Below are 20,931 nucleotides of genomic sequence, written 5' to 3' on the forward strand. Positions count from 1 at the left end.
TACAACAATTTTCTTTGAATTGCTGGGAAAATAATTTGATGCCTTAAAAAATATAAAATTATTTAAAAAAGAAATACTATGGCCACAGCAAATGTAAATGAATTATGGCGTGAATGTGCAGATTGGTTAACCAGATGTGATGTTTTACGTAGTGATCATAAGGCCAATTGGCCAGAAGCGAATATACATGACTTAGCATATACATTACGTGATGGTGTGTTATTGTGTAATTTATTAAAACAATTAGATCCTGGTTGTATTGACTTTCGGGACGTTAATCAAAAGCCTCAAATGGCTCAGGTAAGTTCAGTCTTGTTATTTGTATAATTCTATCATATTCATTGAAGATGTAATTTCGCTTAAAGAAAATTTTCGAAATTCGTCGATGCTTATGGGTTTTTCCTTAAAAGTTAAGGTAATATGGAATGAAGACGCGCTGAGTATACGCTGGACAGACAATTGTGTACGACTTTTCTTATCCATAGTAGCCTCCTCTAGGTCAATATGCGACGGTATTTCAATCGGAAATCTTCGCCCTGCTGAGAGGTGCCCAGACCTGTAACTCGAAAGGTTATGGTGGGTGTGCATATCAGCATCTTCTCAGATAGTCAGGCCGCTCTTCGGACCCTTGAAGCGTCAAGATTCCAATCAAGGATAGTCTATGAATGCTTCGAGGAGCTGAATTACCTGGCATTGAACAACAGAGTCAGGTTGATCTGGGTTCCGGGTCACACTATAGTTAAAGGAAATGAAGCAACAGGCTCGTTGGCACGAGAGGGGTCGTCTTAAACGGCCTTTTCACCAGAGCCTGTCATTTTCATAGCAAGATGCTCTGTAATTTACCGAATCAAATAATGGCTACCGGAGAAATTGTTGGCTTTCTATGTCGCGTCTGGCCTCGACAGAATCTTTTAGCTTCATCTGATTTTTAAAGCGCTTCCTATCCGAAGACGCCTTGTCTTCGGGTGGTAGGTCGTTCTCAAGAAGGCCACAGAGGATTCTTGGTCTAGGTGCTAGGGACCCACTTGCGGTACCCCTCTTTTGTCTTATTAATATTAATATTTTCCATAGTAGCCACAAACTGCAAATCAAATTGGCCAGAAATAATTAAAAGAAAGTAAAAAATACTTTAGGCAATGATTTTTATCCAAATAATCCAAAAACTTTTTATGATCTTTCAATTTTACCGATATATCTAATTTTTGGAATTTTATCGTTACGCTTAAAGAAACGATTTTAAGACATTTCCTTAAAATTTTTGTAAGGGTAAAGAAAATCAAAATTCAAAAAATTTTGAGATTTCGCCTAATCTTACTAAAGATAGAGGGTTCGTATTAGATTTTGAATAATATAGAAAATATTCGATTAATCTTCCAATGAATGATTTTTTTCAGTTAAAATTACTTTATACAGGATGCTTTCCAACTTGACATATAATTGAAATTCGAAAAATAAGTTTAATCGAGGAAAGTGCTTCAAACGAAAAATGTTAGTTTCAAAGGCAAACATCTTATACGGACATTGAATTCGATCTAAACGACAAACGTTAGATGAACGCAAATATTTTTTATTTGAAACATTTTTTTGTAATCCCAATAGTTTAGATAGAAATTGATAGCAAACATCTTGCTTTTTGCGTGTTTCTTCATTAAATTTGAATAAAAATGGTTTTTATGGAAAACAAACCACTTATATTGGATTTATGAGAAATTTTTGTTCGAAGAGTGCCTAGTTTCCGTAGAATTAATTATACGAAATAATAATTTTGATAAGAAAAAACAATTTTGGGTAAAACTTTTCAGTAAGTCTTTGCCGAAACTATATGTTTTTCGGAAAAATGTTTCGAACAAGAAATGTTAAATTTTTAATGAAAAACAACTTACTAATTTAAAGTGTTCATCTATCTATTACCAGTTATGGACTAGTGTGTGCTTTTCATTGAACCTGAAAGTCTTGGGTCAACACCCAATATTTTTTGCTTGAAGATTTTATTATTATCGATAAAAGTTGTTTTTCGAGTTTCAAGCCAATTTAAAAAAGGCAGCCTGCATATCGAGTTTTATTATATTCCGAAACAGAAAGTTGTTCGTGTTTTTTACCCCCTTAAGAAAATCATGAAAAATTTATTTTTTCCAATAAAATTCAATACATAAGGTAATTTTAGCCGCAAATTACGAAAAAGAAATTCATTTGAAGATGATTTCCGAGATATAGTCCAAAATTTTATTCGAACAGCGATTACTCGTTGTCAGGAAAATGAAGAAAATAAATTTAAATTTTTGTTTTTCAGTTTCTTTGTCTTCAAAATATAAAAATTTTTTTACAAACATGTCACGATGTTTTTGGTATTAAGGAAGCTGATTTATTTGATCCGTCAATGTTATTCGATTTAACAAATTTTCATCGTGTATTATGTACTTTAGCAAAATTATCAACATGTCCTCACGTGCAAAAGAAAAATATAACGTAAGTTGTTCAATTTATTTTCTATCACAAAATCCGTCGATTGAATATTGGATAAAGAATGGTCTTTTCAATGTAGTCCAGTAACTTTATACATCAGAGCTTGCGTCAAATCCGGTAGTTCCGATTTTTTGCGGACTTATTTTTGATGTTGGTCCAATGAATACTCTAAGTTTTGTGACCTCGAGCCCCAAACGCAACTTTATCAAAAATCGAAAAAACTGTGAAAATTTCGGCTTTTTTCTCGGATTTTGGCGATTATAACCCTAAAGAGCTAGTACCTGGATGATACCTCCTCGCTCTGTTATCAAAGTAGACTACATATGCTACAATATGAGACTAAAATTGTCTCTGTAGGCCCAATAGTTTCCAAGATACATTATTCTGCCGTTATGAATGAATTTGCGAGGGTCTACGAAGAATCAGGGTCAAAATTTATTCAGAACGACAAAATATTACAAAAAAATGATAAACTTAAAAAGGCTTTATCTCGGAAAATTGTAGTCTCATATTGTAGCAAATTTAGTCTACTTTAACAACGTTCTGAAAATGTACTATCAAAAACTTACCCTTTAAAAAGGCGATCTCTAAAAAATTCTTATTCCCTTAAAATCTCTAAAAAGGCGAAATTTTTAAGATTTTTTCGATTTTTGACAAAGTTGAAAAAATTGAAACAATCGGATTTAACGCAAACTATCCCGTTTTTTTCAGGTGACAAGTTTACTGGATTAATAGCCATCCATACATTTATACTTTTTCAATTTGGAATTACCATTTGGTTATGTATCAATTATCAAATAACCAATTGGTAATTCCAAATTAACTGCAAACATCAGGCAGGCCCGTACGCAGGAAACTCCCTAGTGGAAGGGGGGGGGTCTTAAACTTTTGTTCATCATTTTAGGTCATAAATTTGATATTCGGTCACTAATTCTGCGAGGTTCAGAACAAAATTGCTTCAAACCTCTGTGCGCATCACCCTGTAGACCGCGATGTTTATTGTGCGAGATTAAACCGTTCAGATATTGTCGATGTAAGGTAGGTTTTGAGACGACGCATAGTTGAAAAAGATCGTTGATTCATCACTCTTCTCAAAGGCAAATGTGGGTAATCGCGAAGCATTTGAAAGACATTTGGATACGCATCTTCATTGCAAATATCGAGTGGTTCGAGTGAATTTTTGACGTCCGGTCCAACAATGCGTTTTCGACAAAGTTTAACTTTGTCGACCCAGATGTCACGAGAATCGTCATCCAAAACTGAAGAATATGGTTCAAAAAATTGAACTCAAAGGTTGATCTCCCCCCCCCCCTTCCTCTGTGTGCACGGGTCTGGATTGCGTAATTAATTGCAAAAAAAAAAAAGTTTTGAAAAATAATTATTTTATACGACAAATATAGATGTTAGATTAGAAATGTGACCATTATGAACACCTTTTTCTGTCCAATACCCCAACTACGGTACTTTGTTCTATATAATAAATTTTAATAAATTTTCTATACTTTTTTTTTCCTCACTAGTGGTTTTTCAGCGCACCGAACTCAATCTCAGGAAGATATTTATAACGACTTACGTACTATGTAAGTAAATTTTTTTAACATGTTTTTTACGAAAGTGACTAGTGTGCTTGGATTACTTTTATATTTGAAATTCCTGCATTGCACTGAATTTATACCGAATGTATTCCAGTGACGAAAAAATGTTTCAAGCAAAAAAGTGTTAGTTTTTTTACATGGAACAACTTTCTAATTTAAAGTGTTTTTCTATCTCTGACCAGTTAAGAAACTGGTGTGATTTTAAAAAAATCCAATCCAGGAAAAAAAAACTCGTATTCAAAACCTGGAAAAAATTCGAAATTTTTAATAGTTCTGGATTTTTTCGAGTTTTTTACATTTTTGTTTGGTAATGTTTCGGCTCATAATCAGGTTTTGAAAAAAAATCTTTGTCATTATCCGAAAGTACACTCACTGTCAGAAAAAGTACCACAGTTAAAACATTCTAAGCGTACGCATCATATGTTATGTTATAATAGTAACACTTAGAATGTTTTAAAACGAGCATTTTTTGTGACATTGAGTATACATAAAAAACCTGCAATTTAAAAAAAAAAAGTTAAAATCTGAGAATGTGCCTGAACTGTATGAGCTGTTGAAATTTTTCAGAAAAATTTGTTTTCTCAAAATTGGAGTAATGAATCGGCCTAAAATTTACTTTTTTATGATCATAAGTTGCACCTTTTTCCAGAATTGCAACTCCATTTCTTCATTTTTCGAAAAGTTATCAGAGAAAGTTGAAAATGAGAGGTTACTGCGATTTTCTTGAGATTTTGACGTTATTTTGTTATGTTCAGGAATCGATGGCAAGCAAGGTCGATGTAGAAATTCATAACAAACAATTATTTTTTTATTCGTCTCAATCCGATCAATGGAAGCAGAGGCATTCAAGAAAATATCACCAATGTAGAAATAAAAACCGCGTGCAGAAGGTTGTGCAGATCGTTTCGGAAGCGGAAAACTCTTTTTCAGTATTTTTTACAACGAAAACTTATTTAAAAAAATTAGCCATTTCCTAAAATTTACCAAATTTATCAAAATCCGGTAGATTTATCCAACTATTTTGAATCTAACAACTTTTGCTTGTAACATTTTACCAATAAAACTTATTTTTCGAATTATTTGTGTCAATCTAAAAAAAATCAAGCTGTATTTGAGAGATATTGATGCAGTGACATCATAACACATAATTTTTTTAGAAATTTTTATAAATAAATTTTGACATTCCAGTATAAATGATTCAGTGCCAAATATTGTTGATTATGGTCAAATAGCAACGACTGGAAATGCTACTTGTAATGACCCAAGTTGGTTAAATTTTACAATAAAATGTCCTCCAATGATCCTTGAGGATCGTGATCAGGAAGTGTATGAAGATCTTTGCTATGTAACATTCTCGTCAACCCTTCCGGAGGTAGATGTTTGACCCCATTTGATACCAAATAATTTTTTTGTTTTTGTTTTATGAAAGTTTTTCCGCATGATTTGTGATTTCAGACGTATACGAAAAATAATCACATTTTTTATTAAGTGTTAGAAAGAGCTTCTGCCACAATTTTTTTTTATAGTTTATATATTATTTCGGATAGAAATAAATTTCGCTTTTAATTTTAAAGCTACTTTATTGATGTTTTTAAGTTTATTAGTGCTTATGAGTAAAAAATCGTTGCCTTAAATTAAAGATAGGAGTAGTTCATTGATATATTAGACAAGATAGATTAGACTCATAACTTAATTCGAAGTTACAAAATCGAAGGCGTTCAAGTATTATGTCAGCCAAGTTAAGTGGTAGGGGAGGCAAAAGCCACGATTAAATATTTTATCTCATTAGGTAGAAGTTGCGTAGTAAATTTGAATAGTACTAAGTAATTAATTGGAAAATAATAATGATATATAGTGAAGTCATATTAAGGTTTCACCTCGAAATAAGAGATAATAAGCTGTAAATTCGTATACTCCTTCATTTTGGTGTTCTAAAAGCTGTTTCAAAAGTCATATAAAATCTCGTCCTATGTTATTCAAGGTCAAAGCTCACAAAAATCAGTTTTTCGTGATTATCTCGATTTTTATAACTCCAATGAAGTTAACATTTATTATGAAAATTGTAGAGCATAAAATTTACGACATATTTTGTTTTAAAAAAAGTTTATACGCCCAACCATTTTTGAGATAGAGGGCAGAGAGAGATAAAAAAATACGTTTTATTTTTAATTATTTAAAAAACAAAAGTATTAGTTTTTTTCTATTCTTCATCGTCATCATTTTCGTTGTCCTGAATCGTTGTTTCCAGGCTTTCCAAAATTGCCGGGTTAAATGCACTCTCTTCCCCAGATTCGCTTTGTGATGAAACAGAATTGAGGTATTTTTGTCCATTACACTGGCCACAAGCTAAAGTGTATTTCAACCCCAATTTTCTGCACCCACAGTAATTCTTCAGGAGCTGGTGGTAATATTGTTGTTTTTGGTTCCAAGAGTTCATTTGCAGCAGCCAATCCCAATCCTGGAGATCCACGGTTGGGCTTATAAAAAATTTTTTTAACGAAATATGTCGCAAAATTTTTATAGTAAATATTAACATCATTGGAGCTATAAAAACTGAAATAATCGCAAAAAACACATTTTTGTGATCTTTGACCCTTGAATAACTTACGGCCTTTTATGTGACACGAGATTTTATGTGACTTTTTGAAACAAATTTTAGAATACTAAAATGAAGGTGTATACAAGTTTACAGCTTTTATCTCTCATTCCCAGGTTGACGCCTAATTTTGGATTAAATGACTGCATCAATAGGTAGGGTTCATTCTAGATGATAGACCAAAATAGTACTATCGAAAAAAATATATGTTAGGAAATTTCAAACTAGAACTATTTCCATTATTGCGCTTTATAGTTAAGAAGAAATTTTTGTAATGTAGCAAAATTTTTAGATATTTTATTTATCGTGGATTATTATATTTATTTCATTTGCATACCAAAATGGATTGTTATTTTATTAAATTATTTAAAGTTTTTTTAAAAAGTAACTGCTTTTTTTTATTTGATTTTAATTTAAAAAATGATTAAACGTTTTGCATGGCTTGTGATTTTGTTTGTAATAGTGGCAATACACAAGATCGAGACTTAATTGATGAACCATATGGCAGCTATTATTCACATATTAAAAACGAAGAAATTTATCAAGGTTTATGTTCAGTTTCTTATCGAAGTTCTAATACTACGTCACAGGTAAATACAAATCTATTTTTAAATTATTTAATGAACTTCTAATTCACTTTGAATCGAGACAATGTCATTTAAATAAATCGAAAACTTTTGGTTAAATAAATTAATATTTTCTCCTTGCCAAAATTAGGATAGATTTAATTGTTTCCTTGATAGAAAAAATAATACATTCAGTTTAGAAAAAAAAACAATTCCTCAGGAAATGCAAAATTAATAATCTTTGAAGGTCCGTAACAGAATTGGGATGAAAACTTGGTTAAGCCAAAGGGTAGGTTTTGGGATCTTATCTGAAAATCTCGATTTACGTCTATCATTTCGGCTACCGGATCACTGTAACGTGTAACAAGCGGAAGTGATGGCTATTTACGAGGTATGTGAATGTATAAGATTGGACACTCTCAGCTACAAGGTATTACCATCTTCACCGACAGCCTTACTATATAACCTCAAAGGTAGCACTGGACTGCTGTACGTACTTAAACGAGCTCTCAGAACAAATAAATGTAAAATTCTGTAAAATGCTGTCAGACTCAAGCATCAAAAGGCATCTTGGAGCGGGCATTCGCGAACTGCAAGCTGCTCCTTAAAGAGAGTATCTTAAAAAGGGCCAATCTTAGATGGAGGGATGAACGTACTTGTGATACTACAAGATATATATAGTCTGAGTATAATCGTAGGCTTTACGAAGATCTGCTATCGCTTTCTATTAGCAAAGTTGTTGCAGCTGTTACAGGACACTGAATGGGCGGCAGGCATGCTGAACTCCTGGGCCTGACAGTATATCAGGACTATTACAGAAGCTGGCACAGTGGGGAGGGAGTTAATGTAAAGGAGTAAATGTTTTTTTTCGATTAAATCTTTCATTTAAAGATTCAAATGGCTTTGTGATGTTTAGTTAAATATTTTTTTAAATTTTAGCTTCTTAGATCTTATTTTAAAATTAGTTTTATTTAATGTGCTTCTAATATTGAAAAAAAAAATATTTCAACTTAATAAAAGAATATTTAATTGTTATGTAACATTTATTTTTTCAGTTTGGTCATATAAATAGTCATAATTTAGAAAAGCGTGATTATGTAATTAAAGAATTAGTTGATACAGAAACTAATTATGTTGAAGTGTTGGGAAAATTACAAAAGCATTTCATGAAACCATTAAGCTCATGTTTACCAGCCAATGACGTTAAAATTATTTTTAAGGGTATTAAGGTAAGTGTTTTAACATTTTTATTAAGTGAAACTATGCATTTTTATAACCTACGATTTTTATTCCTTAACATTCCAAAACACTCATGAAAACTTCTAGCTCGACTCGTGCGGAATTCCGCAATGCGATACTCGAGGCTAAAAACATGCTAGAGAAATAATATATAAAAGTGATAATTTACTTTCTTTTTCAGGAATTATCAGAAATTCATTCAGGATTTTTAAGTCAGTTAAGAAAAGCATGTTACAGTGATAATAATTTAACAAGTGGTACAAATCAAGTTAGACTTAGCGAAGTGTTTATTAATTGGCGTGAAAAATTTTTAATTTATGGTGATTATTGTGCAAATTTAACACGTGCTCAAAGTCAATTACAAGAATTATGTGATAGAAATGAACTTTTCAATCAGGAAGTCATTGTAAGTTCAGCTAAGTATATCTTTTATCACAATCGCACTTAGTATTAAAATCAAAAGATACCGCTGTCCTATGCATTATGATTATTTTTTTGACAGTATTTGTCTGTACTATAGTGCCGGTGTCAAGCAAAATTTAAGTGCGATTGTGAAGAAAGCTAATTTCTAAAAGTGATTACCAAGTTTAAAATACATTTTTCCCTCAGAAATGTGAAATGGAAGCGAATAATGGAAAATTTAAATTACGTGATATATTATCAGTTCCCATGCAAAGGATATTGAAATACCATCTACTATTAGATAAACTAATATCTGAAACACAACCGGTAAGTCAATAGTTCTCTCTCGATAAATATTCATAAATTTTATCAAGTTTTTTCGTACAATTAAGCTTCAATGCAAATTTATGGTCCAATAATCTTAGTTTTACCTCGGAATCTAACGGAATAAGCTGAATACTTGTAGAAACCTTTATTTTGATAGTATAAATGTTACTTCAAAAGCCACTTATGGTTACGCATAAGCGCCCTTAACTATTCAAGGCCAAAGGTCGCAAAAAAATAGTTTTTTTTGAGAATATCTAGTTTCCTTTAATCAGTTTTTATCGTATTTAAAATCGTATAAAAAAAGTTTCACATGAAATTTGTAGAAAATTTTATCCTCTACAACTTTTATAATAAATGTAAATGCGATTGAATGCAAAAGAAACGAGATATTCTCAAAAAACTGATTTTTGCGACTTTTGACCTTGAATATTTAAGGATGCTGGCACTTGACCATATGTGACTTTTGAGACAGCATTATCAAAATAAAGGTTTTGTACAAATATTTAGTTTATTCTGCTAGATTCTGAGGTTGATCCCATTTTTTGACTGAAATAAGTGAATTATTATCGAGTTTCCTATTAAGGAAAATTTACAAATTATTTGAGGATTTATTTATTTATATTAGCTCTCAGGATTGTAGCCAGACTGTGTAATCAGGATAGGTTCATGAAAAGCCAGGGTAGGCCGTATTTACTAAAGTTTGCAAATAAAGCAAACTACTTCGGCACTAGAAACTGCAATTAGGGGCTTATTGTTTTCTGCAAAGCTTCTTTTCATTTCGTTCAAGATGACATCCAATAAAATATTGCTCTGAAATGTTCTTCATTTTCATCAACGTCTTCTGATCTGATTTCACCAGTTTTATCATATATTAGCTTTTATCATATATTTTGTATTTTCTGGTAATGTCAACTTCGGAGACCTTGTAATCGGTATTGATTTTGGCATCAATTTCTCTGTAAACGTCATTATGAAGTAAGCGAATCCGCTAATAATCTAAAGACAACCACCTACTAGTCTTTCAAACTTGCTTTTTGGGTCTGAAGTATTTTATCAGTAGGATGAATAGTTTCTGGTACTTTTTTCATGAATACATGCACCTTGGATAATTATCCAATAATTCTTCGAAACTATGCGAGTAACGTCCAAACAACAGCTCCAACTTGTCCATCGTAAAACTTTGAAACAAATCCTTTTTTAAAAAAGATACCAAATTCTTTTTAACTAAAAAAAATTATTCAACTAAAAATTTAAACTTAAATATTTACGCTACGAAACATTGTTCTAGTGAATAGATATAAGTCTAGACTATAGTTTTTCCAGGTAAAGTTAAGACTGCCCTGGCATACACCTGCCTACGGCTTCCCTCTAGCACATACAGTTTTAATATAGCCATTCTAACCACAACATTTTCGTAATTACAGAATCATGAAGATTATCGAGAGTTAAAAAGAGCACGTGAAGCAATGGTTGATGTAGCACAATATATAAACGAAGTAAAAAGAGATAGTGATACATTACAATTATTACGACAAATACAAGAGAATATTGTTGATTGGGATATACCGGGTGGCATGGAATTACATCATTATGGGCGATTAATATGTGACGGTGATTTAAAAATTAAAGGGCATGATGATCAAAAGATTCGTGTACGATATGTCTTTATATTTGATCAAATTCTATTGATGTGCAAACCGTTGAAGGTAAGTAAAAGATTCTCAGATTTTTAATGAACAATAAAGGTTATTTTCGGTCTACTTGGAACCCACAGAATGAATTTATTTATTTTTTTTAAATGCTTGTGTTTATTTAATCAATTATCTTTTTTCTTCAGGGAAATCAATTTAGTTACCGTGAAACGTTAAAACTAAGTGAATATCGAATTGAAGATCATACTGGAAGAAGAACGCTGAATCGAGATGCACGATGGTCATACCAATGGTTACTGGTTCGAAAAACACAACAATCGGCGTATACGCTGTATGCAAGAACGGAAGATTTAAAAATCAAAATGATCAAAGCGTTAAAGGATGCTATGTAAGTTTCAGCCTTAGTCTCTAAATACTTCGAGGAACTGAATCATCTGGCACTGTATAACGCAGTCAGACTGATCTGGGTAGGAAACCACTTTGGCGTTAAAGAGAATGAAGCAGCGCACACGTTGTTACGAGAAGTGTTGTCTCAAATGCTTAGTGCTCCTTAATTTACCCATTTTGTTTACTGGGACTTTGTAGAGGACATGCGACAAGCCAAAATATGAATAACCACAGCTAGGCCACATGACTGTACTCGCCTGAAAATCACTAGATCACAATCGAGAAGGGTGGGATTCTTGACCTTCATAAGATGCAGGGAAATATCCCTTGCAGGGATAATATAGATTTTCTTTTCTTGAAAGGATCTCTGATAATCTTACTTTTAGGGCCTGTAGGAAGGACGATGAAACCTTCATACATGTTATTTGCACCTACAGAAATTTGCAGGACGTTATGTTTAGGATGTTTGGGTTCGAAATCATTGATCCATCAATCTTGGGAGAAATCCCAATGGAAAAGCTGTCGATTGAACTACCACCTTCATAACATGCAGGGATAATATAGATAATCTAGATTTTCTTAGCTTGAAAAGATCCCTGATGATCTTACGTTTAGGACCTGTATGGAGGACGATGAAACTTTCATACATGTCATTTGCACCTGTAGAAACTTGCAGGACGTTAGGTTTAGGATGTTTGGGTTCGAAATAATGGATCCTTCAATTTTCGGAGAAATCCCGAAAGAAAAGCTGTATGCTTTCTGAGTTGGCTTCGAAAAAATCCTAAAGCTTCATCTGCTTAAAATAGCATCTCTTACCCGGAGAATCTAACCTTCGAGTGGCAGATTTTTCTCAAAGAGAACACAGGCGATCTCTTGGTCCAGGTGCTAGGTACCCTTTTGTAGTACCCCTCTTATGTATTGTTAAACTATTAATTTTTAAATTAAAATTATTTTATTCGAATTTTATTTCTCTTGCAGGGATAATATAGAACCGGCAGCCTGTCGAAACACGGATCATAAATTTGTAATGTATACATTTACAAAACCGGTTTCATGCGTATATTGTAGTAAATGGTTAAAAGGACGAATATTTCAAGGATATAAATGTACAACATGTGATACAGCTGTTCATAAAGCTTGTATTCCAAATGCAGGTCGTTGTGGACATCCCCCACCCCCACCGCCACCATCTCATTATCCAGATCGTGGTTTATCTGAATATTTATGGTAAGTGTAAATTATACAGTATCTGTTTATTCTATGTATACAGGGTCATTCAAGAGGCAAGAGTGTAACCGTATTGTATGTTTTTTTTAGGTTTGCAGGTGAAATGAGACGTGAAGTAGCTACAATGCGATTGGATAAACGTATTGATGGTACATATATGTTACGAATACGACCTCAAGGACCGACACATCCAAACGAAACACCTTATGCTTTAAGTCTAAAGTAAGATTTTTTTTTTTTGAAAAATAGAAAAGTTTTATTAATTTTTTTTTTTTTTTGTAACAAATTAATATATAAATGAAAGAAAAATTCATCTAAATATTAAAAATACTGAATAGTTACATTTTTCAATAAAAAAAAACGGTAGTGACGTATTTCAACCGTTGAGGCAGTGAGTTAATCGGTTTCTATGGAAATATGCGTTATAATATAGTGAAAGCTAGTTCAGAGACAAACCATTTATCATTATTTATATTATTTTATCATTTCTCCGTGCGAAGTGCGAACTGCCGTTTTAATTTATAGTTTAGGAAAACCATTTTCAATTGTAAAATTACATGTAAATAATAATAATATATATATAAATAATATATATATATATATATATATATATATATATATATATATATATATATATATATATATATATATATATATATATATATATATATATATATATATATATATATTTTTTTTTTTTAACTTTCGAAAATAAAATACAAGACATGCAACTTCTCTAATGTATCTTATTATCTAATTTTTATTAATTTATTTGTTATTTTTTAGGACTGATTGTAAAGTAAAACATATGAAAGTATACAAAAAAGACGTTGAATCTGTTGCTCATTACTTTTTATCCGAATCTAGATTTTTCAAAAGTATTGTTGAATTAATTGGTTATTATGAACAAACTAGTTTAGTCGAAAATTTTGTTGGGTAAGTACAAATCACAATTTTTTTTTTTTAATTGTTCGATTAATGGAATCACTTGAACTTGAAGTAAAAAGCGATTGATGAACGTGAAGTAAAATTGATGGACTACTTTTAGTAAACGGGGATGATAGCAAGCTTGACTGTTAAAACCAGAGGTAGAGATCTGAAGATTAAATCTATTAATCTTTTAGAAGTATTTGAATGGGTCAATTGAACTCAGAAAAGTGAATTCGAAGACTCATCTTAAAGTCCGTTCGAGATAGAACAAAAGTTTAAATTTAAAAAAATGTTCTTTATAAAAAAATAAACAACTTTTATTTATATAAAAGATAGTGAGTTGAAATTGGCAGGTAGCTTCAACTAATGGTCTTGTGAAATATTCTTAAAAAACGAAAAAAGTCCCAAGTTTGTAACGCTTAGAAATATTAATCATACGAACAAAATTTTAGTATAGGTTTATAAATCACCTTATTAGTCCATTCCCGGTTGTCTTTCCGTCTGTCCGAGAACACGATAATTCAAAAATGAAATAGACTTTTCTAATTTATAAAAAATAATGCAAGAACTGGCATTCAACACTGTACAGGTTATTTCAACAATTAAATCAGTAAATTGTTTGTTTTAACTTGTTTTTACCATAAAATTTTCAGTGAAAAATACTGAATAATTTTTTCTGTGTAATGATGACTTTTCTTCATTTAAAGATTAGGGGCCATTCATTAATTACGTAAGCATTTTGGGGAGTGGGAGGGGTGATTTATCAAGTTCGCCGTCTGTGAGTAATTAACAGTTTTATGTTTGAAAAAACTCCAGAAAGGTTATTTTCAAAACTGAAAATTAATGTAAATAACTTAATTTTTGAGCTTTTCAAAATCTTAAAATCATCTTTGAACATCTTTTATAAAGTTCTGAAGAGTAATTACAGATTGTTTGATCTAAAGCCTCAACTTTTAATTGTTAAAAGTTATTATAAATTCTTAAAAGTGTTAATAATAATAATAACGTGGACAATATTGCTAAAAGTAATAACTTTTTAACAATTAAAAAAATTTTAACAATTGAAAATTGAGGCTTTGGAATCAAACAATCTGTAATTACTCTTCAGAACTTTATAAAACATGTTCAAAGATAATTTTAAGATTTTGAAAAGATCAAAAATATTACTTATTTGTGGAGTTATTTCAAACATTAAACTGTTAATAACTCAGAAATGGTGAACTTTAGGAATATTTGATTTAAAAATTGACATTTGAATGTTTCTGTGGAGGGAGAGAGATATACAAAAAATAAATCAATAGGGTTTCTGACAATATCCGGAATATTAATCTATAAGCTTTTTTGGACAAATCAAAAATCAATTGACAAAATGCGGTCCTCGATTTTTGCACACTCAATTCTATCTAACGCCTGCTCTATTTGTTTCCATGATTTCTCTGCAATTTCAAAAAACAATTTTTATAAATTCTAAATTTAAAATAAAATTTCAGATTAGATGTTGTTCTACAATGGCCATATAGACGTATAAAAGCCATAGCCGAATGTGATTTTAATCCAACTGATCCAGCTCAATTAAAATTACGACGTGGATGGGAGATAATTGTATTAAGCAAAGATCGTGAATCACAGGGATGGTGGCGTGGCAAGTATCAAAATAAAGTTGGTTTCTTTCCAAAAGCATACGTTCGAGTTGAACCAGAATTATTTACACAAGAGTGTGAATGATGTCCGGAGTGTCTGGTGGCGATACCACCTCCACCAGAATTTGCAAGTTGTTAATAATTTTTTTTCTTTTCTTTTAAAATTACGACGGATTCAACGGCTTTAAGCATTTACAAAATTGCACATAAAAAAAAATCGAATATTTTTTTGTTGTGTAATAATACAGGTTATATAACCAAAATTGAAATTATATTATTGATCTCAGCTCAGATGCGTAAGCAGTTATAGAAGTTTTGATGCTTTGTTGAAAAGACATAACCTTTTATTTACTCAAAATTACGATGGGAAATTTTCATTCCGGATTTCCAAAGCTTATATGGAAAGGTTTACTATTTTTTTTGGAATAGTTGGGGCTACTCTTTAATTTTATAAACCATAGGGCGGACTTATTTACGAAATTCGGCGGGCAAACATGGTTAGGGGTGCCTGGATCGAATACATTCTGAAACTGCAACGAAACATTTAAGGAATTATATCCAGTTGTGAGAGCAAAAAAAAAAAAAAAATAAAACACGTTTTTTTTGGGAAGACCATTCATTTTACATAAATATAAAAACGTATAAATATAGGACATTTCTTTAATTTTAAGATCCCGTTGTCCGATTCAAAAATTGTATATGATATTGCTTCTCTAGGCCATCTCCTAGAGATCCTCTAAAAAAATGAATATATTTATTAATCGAAGGAATAATAAAAATTATGATTTTTGATAAAATAGCGGCTCATAAAATTCAAAATTCTTAAAAAAATTTCCAAATTCAAAGTGGGCTAAAATATCGAAACAATTTTCAAAACTCTTATTTCTTCGATTAATACCTGGGGAAAATATCTAAAAAGTTTGTATAAAAAAAAAGAAACCGATCGGTCGTACCGTTTCGGAGAAATCTTGCTCACCGACTTTGAAAATGCTGTTTCGAGAAAAACAAGTTTAAAGTTTCAAAAGACGTTTACACTCAGATAAGTTTTTTTTATGCGTTTATCTTCGTGACTATTTATTGGATTTACTTGAAATTTTCAGAGAATTAACTTAAATATATGTACATTCCGGGAATTGATTCTTTGAAAATTCTAACTGAATATAACCCCACAATTGAGAAACGCTTTTATATTTAAAAATCAAAATACTCGCAATTATTTTACAGAAAAAATCACCTTGCACGCTGATTAGACTCTAAATATTCGCTTGATGTTTAAGCAACCACAAAAAGAAAGCTCAAAGTATTCACAACCTGCTTTTTTTTAGCTTTCCAAGCATACAAATTTTTCGTAAATACATTGTGAGAATTTTGAAAGTCAATAAGAAATGCAAGAAAACATTTCTACAACTGCTTACATGTCTTAAGTGAGGTTCTTTTTAAATCTATATCATAAATAAATTATCAAATTTTCTTCCAGTAGTCATTAAGAAAATTATAAAAGTCTATATAATAAAAAAAAAAATTGCCACTACAAAATGAGCAATGGCCAGTGTTAATCGTTTAAAAAATTTTGATTCTTGTTGAAAATTGTATAATAATAATTTTATTTCGCAAAATTTTTTTTGGAATGTAAATAAATGTATTTAAAAACAAAAAATACATCACACACTCGTTAAGATTTTGGAATTTTCCATACAGGAATAGCTAATAAATCTCTTCCTTTATATTTTTGCTGTTTAGACAAAGAATTCTATTAATTTCAAGCGGAATATTTTTACAAAGTTAAATAATAACTTCATACGCCACGTTATAATGTTTTTTTAAATGTGAAAATTATTTATATCTAATTTGTTTTTCATTAAATATTCAGGGCCTTTTGCCGTTTAAATCGTACAACTATGAAACACATCAAATTGGAGGGGGGAATAGGACTCTCTAAGGTCATAACAGTTTACATCACAGGAAAGTGATACTCGCCGGACAAAAGGCTTTTACAAATGGTCTTGAATTTTTTATTACTATAACAACATTTCGAGTCTTAATATAATAATAAATAATAATATATAAGAAAGGTACCCTAAATGGGTCCCTAGTACCTAGACCAAAGAAAGCGCCATGTAGAAAGCTAATAGCTTGTCCACCGGGTTTTCTCGCAGGATTGTTGGATGCAAGGTTTTGGACCTAATTACATTCTAAACCTGACGCCCTGAGAGTTTTTGCAGGTTTAAATAACATGTATGGAGATTTAATCGTACTCCATACAGGCCCTAAAAATGGGATCATCGAAATCTCCATGTTATGAAGGCCTAGCTGTGGTTATACACAGTTTGGCCTGTCGCATGCCCTGCGCAGTCACCGTAACCAAGATGAGCATGTCATAGCTATTTCTTAATTTGGTAAATTACGGATCATCTTTCTATAGAAATGACAGCCTAAGGTGAAAGTAGCGTTTGGAGCGATCCCTCTCGTATCAACTAGTCCGCTACTTCATTATCTTTTACGCCAGAATGGCCCATTTCGAGTCTTGGTGTAGCGCAGCACATTTTCAAGTTCATCTCATTGGCCTTAAAATGAGTCCTAATAGAGACCAAAAGTACAAAGGATAACGTTGGTGTATTTTTAGCGAAACAAAAATATTTGATTTTCACATAAAAACGTTTAAAGGTGGCAGTCAAGGTAATATAAGGTTTTGTATTTTATTTTAGAAAATGGGTACTAATATACCGTCACAAATGTAAATAGACAATAATAAAAACAATATCTTTAACTAACAAAAAATGGACAATACTATGGTACACAATGGTAGAAATAACGGATCATATCAGTCTTTTATTAATTATAAATAAATTGATATATTTTTTTAGATGTCAAAAAAATATTTTATTGTAGAAATTTATTCGAGTTTTTAAGTCTTCGTAGATGGACTTTATATTTTTCTTGGGGAAATGTTTTCTCGATTAACAAAAAATAAACATATATTTTTCTCTTTTTAACATACAAGTTCAAATCTAGTTAACGAAATGTATTTTTTGAAAGTTTCTAGGTAGGATATTGAAAATTTATTCAAAATATTTTGAATCTTAGTTTCACAGAAAATGATTTCATATAAATTCAATTGTTTAACGAAATATAGATATTTTCTTGATAGCTTTATTTCTATACACTAGTAAAGTATTTTTGTCGGATGACCTTTGCGCCACCAGGTGTTTTATTTTGAAAAAAGTGGCTTGTATAAACGTCATTATCATATGTTACAATAAAGATTTAATATTCAATAAAATATGTAGAAAAAGATCGAATCGAAAGTGTTGTGTTGTTAATTGTGAAAAAACACTCTCTAATAGTCCATTATTGCAATTTTACCGTTTTCCTGGATATTCCACTGTTTAAAAAATAAAATAGTGTCACTTATATATGACAATGACGTATCTGCTAATCACTTTTATAAAAATAAAACACGAGATGGCGTACTACTTTATTAGCGAATAATTTTATTAATAAATGCAAATTTATAAAAAAATATATTTTTCTAAATATTAAAATATTACAGTTAAAAATTAAAATACAAAAAATAGTCAAGCAAATATATAATGGAAGATTTTTAAAATATACAAAAATTAATTTAGATTAGAAGCAAAAATTAGTTGTGCAATAAGGCTGTAGTCAATATAGCGTCAAAATTAACGTAAGTTTTCAGCTTACGTTGTGTTAAATTGTCGTCTTACATTGACGTCAATCTAACAAACGGATATTTAAGGTGTTTCGATAACAAAACGAAAATGTTAATAAAAAACTGATATTTTGTGTGCCAATTAATGAGTATTTAATACGCCTTCTGTATAAATTTCAAGTGAATTCTCTGTACGGTTTACAATAAATTAATTATTAAAAGCTGCCCTTTTTACATGATGGTATATGAAAAGTATGATGGTATATATTTATCAATATTCATCAAGTTTCAAGATTTAAAATCAAACCAAAATTAAGAACTGTGCATAAACAAGATAAAATTTTTTTGGTAAAAACACTGACTTTGATAGTAAATTTCTCCTAAATCGTTTAGAGAATCGATATGAATTCACAAAAGACTTATAAAACGATGACTAATTGATTGAATAAAATTTCAAAATTTTTGGATCATTTTAATTTTTTTGGTATCGAAATACCTTAACGTCCGCAAAACATCCGTTTATATCAACGTTAGTATCACCTCAGTCTAAAAGTCTTAAGATAATCTTCAAGCATACTAAAAAAACTGTTTGTTTCGTACAACGACGCGAATACACAAATTATCAGTATTGAAAACTATGAATCAGATGGCCTATGAATTTTCACACGAAATAATAAAATTTTCTAGCGTAGTAAACTTATAGTAAAAGGTTTGAATGTAGCAGATAGTTCTGATATTTGACACAATTGTATTTTTTGATCTGTATATAATAGATATGATTTGTATATATTTCAGATTTTTAATTAGTTATAATTGCAAGCATTTATTACGCACTAAGTTATAAGGGTTTATGATATACAAGATAAAACAACGGATAATTGGTAAAGGAAACGCATTTATTTAAAAAAAAATATCAGTTTATTATTTTTTTTACACAGTTAACGATCGGAAATCAAGCCTTATTTTAAAACCAAATAGTATCCCTAGTGGAAATATTCTAATGAACTATATCTTATCTGGTTTCTCTTCAGAGCGAATAAATAAGCCAGAAAAACTCTAAATAATTTTTTTATATTCCTTACGAGAAGTATTAAATATGATAAAAGCTACAGTAATTAATTTTTCGAAAATCTGATATGTTTTAAATTTTACTGAATAATTCTGAAAAAGTCTTCTACAAAAGTCCAAAAAATATGTAAAAAGCAGTCTTAAAACTGCTTAATAAGTTTTACATAAATCTTTGCATACTTTTTCAGAATGTTTCAGAATTTTTTAGACTTACTCATTATTCTAGAATTGTTTTTCAGAACACTGCAAGACTAACTTAGACTAATACGCGAAAATATTTCCACCAGGGATCTTATATACATAATCGTGGATCTCATCCCTAGTGTTGCCAGTTGTTAACACTGTTTATCCCTACTTAGGTACATAGAAACTGTTGTTAGAGTTCCTCTGATTGGAGAACTTCTCCAAAACTAAGATGGTCTAGTCTGACTCTTTTAGATCTACCAATCATATTAAATAATGAAGCTGTTCAAAGTCAAAATATATCTTAGTTCGAATTTAATAAAATATTTTCCGATAGCAAAGTCACAAACACAAAGAAATCTTACATTTCTAGATAGAGATCGGAAATTCTCAGCAATGTCTACAGATCTTAAGAGAGATTATACCATACTTTTAAATACCTGAATCGTTTTGGATTTATAGGGTATTTATCGTTAGAATCCTTACATCATGAATTTGTTTTAAATTCACTATATACACCCTCGCAGAGAACTCTAACCAAAGGAAATTACAAAAATTTTACTCCACAAGTATCTTTGTGACAATATTTTCGGGAAACTCTACCACAATTGGGTTTAAAGACACACAAATTTTAAAATTAACACTTTAGAACCGTTGTAATTTGGCTTAAAGTGGGTTTTTTTTTTACACCGAACGCACTATTAAAGCTGAGTGCAAATTTAGACGGAGCTTGATGATGTGACGCGATGCAGTATTACGTATGTAGATGAGTTGGTAGCGCAGTTTTATGTGTAGTCGATTCTATACAGTTGCGACGACACATACAAACTATACCCTCTTAGTATATAGAAACAATACAGAACCCGCCATACTTAAAGGGGTCGTTCATAAACTACGTCACGCTAAATTTTATCATTTTTGACCCCACTTTACACTCTATAAATATTTTACGAAAGCTAGCTTACTCCGCTGTCCATAAATATTTC

At 30.8% G+C, this 20,931-nt stretch overlaps 1 protein-coding gene across 2 annotated transcripts; it reads left to right on the top strand.

Annotated features, from left to right (window-relative positions):
* The first annotated feature begins 35 nt into the window (after nucleotides 1-35).
* Nucleotides 36-15,763, top strand: LOC123291880 (protein vav). 2 transcript variants are annotated; one of them, XM_044872317.1, is made up of 13 exons: nucleotides 36-300; nucleotides 2,291-2,466; nucleotides 3,984-4,043; nucleotides 7,118-7,244; nucleotides 8,276-8,449; nucleotides 8,641-8,865; nucleotides 9,069-9,188; nucleotides 10,613-10,894; nucleotides 11,026-11,228; nucleotides 12,206-12,454; nucleotides 12,545-12,676; nucleotides 13,241-13,390; nucleotides 14,875-15,763. In XM_044872317.1, the coding sequence occupies exons 1-13, from the start codon at nucleotides 79-81 to the stop codon at nucleotides 15,107-15,109; spliced, it is 2,355 nt and encodes a 784-aa protein (XP_044728252.1). In that variant the 5' UTR covers nucleotides 36-78; the 3' UTR covers nucleotides 15,110-15,763. The 2 variants fall into 2 exon arrangements, with proteins under 2 accessions (XP_044728252.1, XP_044728253.1); XM_044872318.1 differs by having other exon boundaries at nucleotides 3,984-4,039; nucleotides 7,111-7,244.
* Nucleotides 15,764-20,931: the final 5,168 nt, after the last annotated feature.

Source organism: Chrysoperla carnea, chromosome 2 (assembly GCF_905475395.1).
Source record: "Chrysoperla carnea chromosome 2, inChrCarn1.1, whole genome shotgun sequence".
Classification (NCBI taxonomy): domain Eukaryota; kingdom Metazoa; phylum Arthropoda; class Insecta; order Neuroptera; family Chrysopidae; genus Chrysoperla; species Chrysoperla carnea.